This window comes from Aspergillus nomiae (genome assembly GCF_001204775.2).
Source record: "Aspergillus nomiae NRRL 13137 chromosome Unknown contig00082, whole genome shotgun sequence".
NCBI lineage: Eukaryota > Fungi > Ascomycota > Eurotiomycetes > Eurotiales > Aspergillaceae > Aspergillus > Aspergillus nomiae.
Genome location: NW_015378137.1, coordinates 86,483 through 95,688, shown reverse-complemented (window position 1 = coordinate 95,688; position 9,206 = coordinate 86,483). Strand labels below are relative to the sequence as shown.

General features: G+C 49.3%; 3 protein-coding genes across 3 annotated transcripts; 1 reads left to right on the top strand and 2 right to left on the bottom strand.

Annotated features, from left to right (window-relative positions):
• Nucleotides 1–127: 127 nt before the first annotated feature.
• On the top strand, nucleotides 128–1,387 carry ANOM_004042 (purine-nucleoside phosphorylase; the record flags this gene model as incomplete). The annotated part of the gene is made up of 2 exons (XM_015549299.1): nucleotides 128–265; nucleotides 320–1,387. The coding sequence occupies 2 exons, from the start codon at nucleotides 128–130 to the stop codon at nucleotides 1,385–1,387; spliced, it is 1,206 nt and encodes a 401-aa protein (XP_015408313.1).
• Nucleotides 1,388–3,263: 1,876 nt separating this feature from the next.
• ANOM_004041 (CFEM domain-containing protein) lies at nucleotides 3,264–4,970 on the bottom strand (the record flags this gene model as incomplete). The annotated part of the gene is made up of 8 exons (XM_015549298.1): nucleotides 3,264–3,571; nucleotides 3,656–3,723; nucleotides 3,782–4,164; nucleotides 4,219–4,289; nucleotides 4,345–4,381; nucleotides 4,440–4,624; nucleotides 4,678–4,819; nucleotides 4,872–4,970. 8 exons carry the CDS (start codon nucleotides 4,968–4,970, stop codon nucleotides 3,264–3,266), a joined length of 1,293 nt encoding a protein of 430 aa, XP_015408314.1.
• Nucleotides 4,971–7,985: 3,015 nt separating this feature from the next.
• Nucleotides 7,986–8,801, bottom strand: ANOM_004040 (alpha-galactosidase A; the record flags this gene model as incomplete). The annotated part of the gene is made up of 1 exon (XM_015549297.1): nucleotides 7,986–8,801. The coding sequence occupies one exon, from the start codon at nucleotides 8,799–8,801 to the stop codon at nucleotides 7,986–7,988; it is 816 nt and encodes a 271-aa protein (XP_015408315.1).
• Between the last annotated feature and the right edge of the window lie 405 nt (nucleotides 8,802–9,206).

Sequence of the window (9,206 nt, the reverse complement as noted above, 5' to 3'; positions counted from 1 at the left end):
TAAAAAAAAAAAAATTTGGGAAAGAGTTCCTAGACGAGACAGAGAACGTGGGATATAAAAGGCCTGCCCCACGCCATTGAGACAACGTCGATCAACCCCAGCAAAGAATCTGCAAGTCATTCGCACCATGCAGCTTCTCAACACCATCACTGCCGGTCTGCTCCTTGGTAGCAGCTGCCTGGCAGCTGCCAGCCCTGCAACATGGCAGCGCTCTTTGTCTCAGGCCCCCAAGAAGGCGGCCCCGAAGGTGTTCATCGTGTCCATGGTATGACCCCTTGCGTGAGGTGATAGGAGATAGACAATGCTCACATCGTGCCAGTTTGAACCCGAAGCCGCTGCCTGGTGGGGAATCCCCGAATTCGACCTGCTGGCTCACAACATCACGATCCCCGGTGCCTCGCCCGTCTTCCCTGACGTTCACTGTACTGCCGACTACAGCGTCTGTCAACTCATCACCGGAGAGGGAGAGATCAACGCCGCCATCACGGTGTCATCCATTGCCCTCCACCCCTTCTTCGACCTCACCCACACCTACTTCCTCGTGGCCGGTATCGCCGGTGTCAACCCCAAGGTCGCCACCATCGGCAGTGCCACCTTCGCCAGATATGCCATCCAGGTTGCCCTGCAGTACGAGATCGACCTGCGCGAGCTCCCCGACAACTTCACCACCAGCTACTTCCCCCAGGGCGCCTACGCCCCCGACCAATACCCCACCAGCATCTACGGCACCGAAGTCTTCGAGGTGAACGCCGATCTGCGCGACCTGGCTGTCTCCTTCGCCAAGAAGGCCAACCTTTCCGACTCCGAGTCCGCGAAGGCATACCGCAGCAAGTACACCGCCGAGGGCTACGAGGCTGCCACCAAGGCGCCCTCCGTGCTGAAGTGCGACGTCGCCACCACGGACGTCTACTACAGCGGCAAGCTGCTCAGCGAGGCCTTCGACAACACCACCGAGGTCTGGACCAACGGCACCGGCAAGTACTGCAGCTCCGCCCAGGAGGACAACGCAACCCTGCAGGCCCTGCTGCGCACCTCCGCCCGCAACCTCACCGATTTCTCGCGTATCATCATCATGCGCACCGGCTCCAACTTCGACCAGCCCCACCCCGATGAGTCTGCTCTCCAGCACCTCAAATACGTCGATGCCGGCGGCTTCGAGCCCTCCGTCAAGAACCTGTACAACGCCGGTATCGAGGTCGTCACCGGTATCCTGAACGGCTGGAACTCCACCTTCAAGGCCGGCGTCAAGCCTTCCAACTACGTCGGTGACATCTTCGGCACCCTCGGCGGCACCCCGGATTTCGGTCCAGGCCGTCAGGAGGCGCTCGCCGGTGCTGGTGCCATCACCAAGCGAGGACTCGTCCGTCGCGGCCTGATGCTGGCGTAAGCCTTCATCGCCAGATCGAGGCCGTCTGTACGATATGAATTTACGTTAGCATAAATGTCTGACTTTTGATCTCCACGAGGCCACTACCCTTACGATAGGACCTCACTTACGTACCTCTCAACGTTGATGAATGTATAATAGCGCTGATAACCTGCATGTCTGGTGTGCAGCAATAGAACTCACATGAAAGAATACAAAGCATATATATCCATAAAACAGTACTCCGTATGTATCCTATGCTCACCAGATTCCCTACCTCGGGAAACAAAGGTGGACCCCGACATAACATCAATCCACCAAGCAGTTCGTCATCAACCAAACTCTGACCAAGAACCCATGGAAGCAGGGACATCTTCCCCGCTAGAACACGCGGCTCTGATGCATGCATTATCGATCAGGGTCTATTATGCAATTTGCAACCAAACCTCGGCCTCGGCTTCTTCTGACTTTTTGATTCATCATGCAACGGGATACCAAATTACGGATATACACGGAGTACTGCCCGCTTTAATCTCCGCGGTTATATGCATTGCCACGGCTGTCGAAATTAATCAATCGGCTCTATAAATTAATAATCTGACCTGTCATCCAAAAATAGCCTCTTTTAATTAACTGGTAATAAGCCGCGGAAAGTCAATTTTAACTGCAGCACTCCTAACTAGCCTCATATCTTCGCTTAGAACTGAGTTTGTGGACTTGCGGTCAAGGATAGGGTTTTATAGATGTATCGACCATGCTTTCTACAGAAAGGGGAAGTGAAAGAGAAGAAAAAAAGAAAAAGAAAAAAGAAAAAAAGAAAAACAGGAGATCGCCGAGACGATCACGCGATATTCAGGAGTCCAGAAAACTTCGCGATCATCCGATTTTCTTCGTCTGTGTAGCGTGCCCGAGGCAGTCGGTATTCGGTACGTACCGTACCTTTGCATCGTCCAGTAGAGAGCAGGTACAGGAAAGATAGCCCTTGGATTTGAGTTCCAGGGTCTGGTCCGCGGCGACGGGTCTGCTTGGGATCTCCTCATCACTGGACGGTATTCGCCGTCTCCCATGGATACGGCAGAGAAGTGCAGATCACTACGCTACTGGACACCTAGGCTGGGGGTGTATCCATGGAACCACAAGCACCTACGACCCAGAGATTGCGAAAGCCAGGAAATATATTCCGACGGCAATGTAGTATCTATATCGGCAAATGTCAGAGGCGAGAAGCGAAGGTTAGAGTCTTGGAGAAAAAAAAAAGGAGTCCCAATGGTCTGGTTCCTGTGTTGGTGCCAAGCAGCACCTAAAAAACTAGAATTCGTTAGTCCCAAAAGAAAGATAGCTTGGCGCTTGGCGAGTGGCCGCTGGCTATTTTGAAAAGGGTTTAATGAAGGCCTTGCTAACTTTTTCCGCGGACTGAGCTGTAGACTTTCCCTAAGCGAGCCTAGGTTCCACACCGGTGGCGGTTTCTAGAGGGCTTCTAGGGGGTTTTCCGCAGTGATCCTTGCGTCGGCGAGGGTTTGTGATGTGTACAACTACAACGGGTCAGTTACTTCTGGAAGGTAGATATCCATGTCAGCTCCTGATAGGTGGTGTGGTACACGTCAGGCTCGAATTCTAATGGATCTGAAACAGAGGCCTGGACATCAGGTACCATGGTTCACTGTTGTACTTTCTAGGGTCCAGCATAGGGCTGTTCGCATTTAGCCGGAAACACAGCATAAAATTGTATTTTTCGTTGGGATATTTTGGCATGAGCTCGTTCATATAGAGTGGGACGCCCCATATTATAATAAATACATGAATAGATGGTATTGAACAAAGGAAAGCTAAGAAATGTACGACGAAAGCAACACAACTCCCGAGTAATCTCGGCTGAGACCGAATTCCCCGCCCAAAGTCAATGGTCGTGTGGATCCAGTTCGACCAGTGGCACGAAGCTGTGTCTCTGGGGCCTCTTATTCGCCCCGTAGTCAACCGAGTAGGAGACCGTTTTGTTAATGTGACTTTTACTGAGCGCTTGGCTGGAGCCGAATGTGGGCGGCTTGCTGGGCGTGTTTCTCTGTTCGTAGTAGGACTGGTCACTGGTATTGCCGAGCACTTTTGGGAAAATATGGACCAGCATCGCTCGGAAGGTTGGGAGACAGGCACACATCACGGCGATGTGGACTTCGATGACCGACCAGTGCACGATCGGTTGAAGTTGGACTGAAACCGTATGGTCAGTTCCGGTACTGCCGAATGCATCCTATGCGTTCGCAAGGCGTCTGATGGGGAACCGATAGTACTTACCAGTAGGGTTTGTATTCCAGCGGTTGAACCAGAAGACAATCACACGGGCAATTGCAACGCCGGTGAGGCTGTTCGCCATCGTTGTCAGGACGAGTATTAAAGCCGTAGAGGACGGACAAGACTTACACAAGACCCATTGCAAACATAACGCTGACGCCGGCCTTTTTGCGCGCGGACAAGTTCAGTTTGAAAACCTCGTAGACCGGCATGAGCACCATGACCGTATCCACTCCGATATTGACATAGGCGTTGACGAACGTAACCGCGATGAAGTTGACACACGTCCCTTGTTCGCCGGTCGCCCATTGATCCCAGGACAGATGAACTGGAATACACCGCAAGGAATCAGTCATTACCCAGGTGATTCCGATCGCAGCGTTCAATGCGATGATCGTGAACGCTCCATAGCGGAACAATTTCGACTGGAAGATTCTCAATAAGAACAGGCACACGGAGATCTTTGCCAGGGAAATTTGTGTCTTATACAATATGACAAAGGCGAAGAAGTACTGTGGATCGTCAGTCAAGCGGCTAGGTTGTGGCAGACGCAAGTAAAAACAAACCTTGAGTACTATGGTGATGTTGTCTAGTGGAGTTATGTCCCACATATTCTGCCCAAAGCCATAATGGATCACTGAGATGGAAAGTCAGCCCGAAACGTATCCGCGATCCATATTTATTCAGCTTACTCGATGCATTGACGCCGAATATAGCTACTGCCAGTCCCTGAAATCCGTCTTAGCACACAAATCCTGATCTGCGTGGGAGCGATAAGAAGCCTCACATATGCCACGATAATAGTGTAATCGTCTGGACCCCATCCACCACCGAGGCCCATGAATTTCGCAGCAATTCGGTTGGCGAAAAGGAGAGTGGAAAAAATCAGAGGAACGAGTGTGGCCGAGTCTAGCTCCGGACGTCCTTTATGCGGAGGTATGCCGCATTGGCGATTACTGAGTCGTGTGGTGACTGCCAGACCGTTAGACACCAAAAAAGGCTGCGATATAAGCCTAGATACATACGGAGAGTCTGTTTTGGAGTACAACTGGCGGAAACGCAAGTGACCATGTCATTCTGAAATGTATCGTCGCCACAAAGGCATGATGTGTCGGTAGATGCGCATGATGTTGAATTATCGGCGATTAATTGACTCTGGCAGGTTACCTATCAGGAGGTCAGCAAGAGTCCTTCAGGGCTCTAGATTCCCGCACCATACCGCGCACTGGGGTAATGTGTCTTCTGATTCAGTACTTGCAGCCACAGCCCCGGCTGCCAGCGTCACTGAGGCCAGAACCAGTATCCGATGCAGAAGCATTCTAAGTGATATGAATCCCCAGGAAGCGTAGGGGCGGTGACCAAGTAGAGTGGGATCAAGTTCATTCTCTACAGAACGCCTGGTGGAGGGGAACCGCTGTCTAATATGGAGCCGCGAACGACGTCCCAGTTGGAAAGCTTTGATGCAGTGGTCCACCGGGCAGGTGCAATGATCCTCAGCAAAAATTACCCTAATTGATCCTCCGACCCGTTCACAAGAGCCAAAGATGGCTAGGTGAGCAGATCGTCATCTAGCGTCCAAGCCAGACAGGAGACCTGCCGAGGGGCTTTCAACTTTTCACCCAGTCGGGGACTCTTGGTATTCGGGGTACGGTCCGGTACTGGACCGCAACGGTAGTTCAAATCAGATCCTGCTATGATTCGCGAGTCCGAAGGTCGACGGGGATCGTGGCCAATTTCCCGAAACATTAGATCGGCAGTGTACATGTACGGTTTTGACATCTAGTGCGAGTGCCGGCCCAAGAATTCCGGTGGGTCGGTCAACTCGTATCGTAGAAAGCCTTCCTCTCCTGCAAGAGGATCTCGCGGTAACCCTAAATAAAGTTGCTTCTTAGACGTCTTTCGTGTTGGTGGCTTTTACATGAAACTGACTGCGGGAAAATAAACCTACCATTTTGAGAAAACCGTGCGATGCATTCGGAATCCAGTCCCTCTATGGCCATCTCCGGTACTTTCGCCTCCACAGGCTCAACCGCCGCGCCCCTTACTTAGCATACCCACTTGGCTCCCCTCCAGCTTCGCTCCACCCAACTTGGCTCCTACGACAGAATTAGCAGTACTATTTCGAAAGCCATGACTTGTCCGGCATGCGTAGACCACCTGCCGCGTCCAGGGGACGATCACTCGATTACGGTACCTAGCGTCGCTATAAACTTCCCTTGGCCCCTTGGCCTTGTCAAGAAGAAATAGTTGCGGCAAGAAATACGTAGTTGGAGAGCTAAATAGAATAATCACGCATGCAGTTATTTGTACTCCGTATTCAGACTGATCTAGTAATAGACTACTGGTTATTTCTTTTTTTTGCCCCGAGCTATCATACTAGTATCATATCCGAAACTGGCTTGTACAGCCCCCTGACAACCTCGTGGCCTCTCTCCTCCCTGCAGTTGTTCCATGCAGGGGCCATTACTTTGGCTTCTAATTGTTATTTCGAGAAGCAGACCCGGAAGCATAGCAAACTCCATTTTAGCATCTGTCAGTCATCCGACCGCAGACTATGATAGGGTACTACCGCTTGATGCGCTCCGCTTCGAAGAAAGTGGACGGTGGACCCAACATCGCTTTCCATTTATGCATCGCCTAACTGGCTAGTTTGATGGTGTGCAATTTGCTGGGCTGGTTGTTCTGCCTCCACATCCGAACGTGTTTTCCAGGTACGCAGCGTCTGCTGCAGGAAAATTCTGCAAGGACTACGTAACCGAATGTAACCCTGCTAATACCCTTATTTTGTTAAGCTTCTGATGACATGCAACTCTATTTATGATTTGGATGGAATGATTAACTGCATAAAAATTGTATATCAATATGCTCGCTCTGACCAATATGAAATGCACGTGGTGGCTTTTTGGAGACGATGAAGTTCTATAATGGCGAACCCTATGATCAAATCCAACATACACAAACATCCCCTCCATTAGCGCTCCGTGGAAGGTTAGCTACTACTACTAGATCCCAGCTAACATGGAATACCCATCTCTATTCCCACTCATAGAGAGGAGTAAAGGAAATAGTCACCGACGCCAACTCGCCAAGGCCAATACTAAATGGGGGCGTCACCTACTACACGCTCCGTAATAACATGTAGGGCATATATGCCCCCATGAGAACCGTTTTGAACCCGGAATAACCCCAGCGATCGCATCCATGACTCGCATACGGAGTATGGCCGTGCTGCATACCGTGTATATCATCACAAGACCCATATATAATTATATATATTACAGTAATATAGGTCGGCCTCGAACGATCAATGCCACGCGACACCGTTACACATCCGCACGGATCAGACTGAGACTGGGCCGAATATATGCCAACATGGAACATGCTCCGTATGTATGAAATGTGGAAGATATTGAAGGACCTTTATGCTAGACATTGGTTGTGTCAATCTGACTCAAAGCCAGAGTCTGGATTTGGGGCAAGAATCGTTTCATGCTTGGCGCTAATCCCCATTAGGTCACTCGACCGGGACATTCACGTGACACACCATGGAACCATGGAACCATGTGACTGATACTATTAATAATCCCTTGACTGCCATTGTGGTCTATTGGGTCCGCCGGAGTGCTCCACCGCTCTTGGCTGAAAAACCGGTTTTTGCAGAGGCGGTGAGGATCTGCCATCTGCGTGACAAACCAGAGCAGATTTCTTGAGAAATTCTCCAAGAGTTCTCCTTATCAGTTATTGATATCCGAACATACTACCCAGCTACTATAGCTCATGGAAAGGTAAAGTATCGGCACCATGTTTGATGATTTACAGTCTCACATAGAGTGGTTCGGGGAGCCCAGGACCCATGAAATCGCTGGACACCATCGAAGGTCCACGAACAAGATACGAAGCCTTCAGTTCATAGAAACAAATATGTTTACATTTATCTTTCTCTTTAGTATTGATTTAGTCGCCTACCTCTTTATAAAATAAACCAGAGTAGGGCCATTTACAGCAGCATTCCTAATCCATAATCCTGTTGAAGAATTTGCACATTTCTTCTGGTAGGAAGGGTATCAAACTATATTAAGAGTAGTATATTACGTTTACTTAAAGTTTTCTCACTATATATCTCTTCTAAGTTTCCTTCATCTTCATTCTTCTCCTAGCGCGCCGGACTTATACACCGGTCCATGCAGCCGAGTTATTCTAGGCCGTATGATTTCCAAAATCTGCTGGCAGAACGGCTTGTACGTTCATGGCTGCCAGCGCTGTCTGAGTGATAACATGGAGTATTTGGTTTAATGGAGCGTATTCAAAGAGCAGATCACTGCTCACTTTATGCTTATTCTTGTTTAAATAAGAATCCCCCACCGCGTCCTGTATCCTCATTCAATTGATCATTTAGACTTGCCATCTCAACGTCCAGGGGTGCTGTGTCACCATGGCATATTCGACTTCTCTCAAAGTCGATCAGCCTCGCTGTGTCGTTTTGAATGATGAAGTTATATCTGTTCACATCACCGTGAAGTATACCGATACTATGGAGTTTCTTGAGAACAGATACACAAGCTGATAGGTCCTCAATATTCGCTTCGCGGCCTTCAACTTTCTCCAGTAAAATCCCAATCACGCGACCATGTTCATGAATATGGCCAAGGAATCGTGGGGTGACACCAGTATTTTCTAAGCTCTTATATATACGAGTTTCTTGCGATAAGCGAGGTATTTCCCATTGGAATCGTGCAACCTTGGCAATGACCGTGGGCATAGAGGTTGATAACGCAGATAATCCATGTCTCGACAAAGTCGCTTCAAACGTAGCCGCGGTGATTTGTTTCACTCTTTTCAGGTCCAAGCAGTCAAATGACTCAGGATGCCAAATATCCTGAACTCCAGGCAACGTTTCATTCCATACTTTTGCTTCGAGCTCGCCAGTCGAGGAGTCCCGACTAATATGTGCTCGGTTCCATGCGTCGCTTTTAGGTAAATCTGGCAATGAGCTCAAAGGCATAGACAGTGTTGACCTGTCGTATGTACCACGGGCAATGGTCAAGTACCTAACACGGCCGTGAATCAGTATCCTGTATTCACTGTCGTCCTTACTGCAAACTTTCATTGAAAGTATAACTGGAGCATCTGATTGAAGACGGTGACTCATGTTGAGAAATACAGGAGAGAGCGGGAATAGGACGAGGAAGGAAAGGAGAGAATAGACAAGATTCTGTTAGAAACCTTTTGGTTACTTTCAAGATCTTTTATAGCAAGGGGAGGAAGTACTCTGTGTGGATGATGTGAACGATCTTAAGGTAGGCAAAACCTATATCAGTTTCACTAGGTTGATTGCAATGGTGCCTAAAAGCTGGGAAGGCAGGTCTATAGATGGTACTAAAAATGATAGTGGTCTGGACTTTGTTTTACTAAGGTCTGTGCGTTGTCCATTGATAGACGTTTGTAGAGATTTGATTTGATGGATCGGTTCTCCTCGTTTCTGTTGGGTATCACGTTAATGTGATTTAGGCACATCTACGAATCGTCGTGCATACAGCGCCCCCTGTATGCCTAT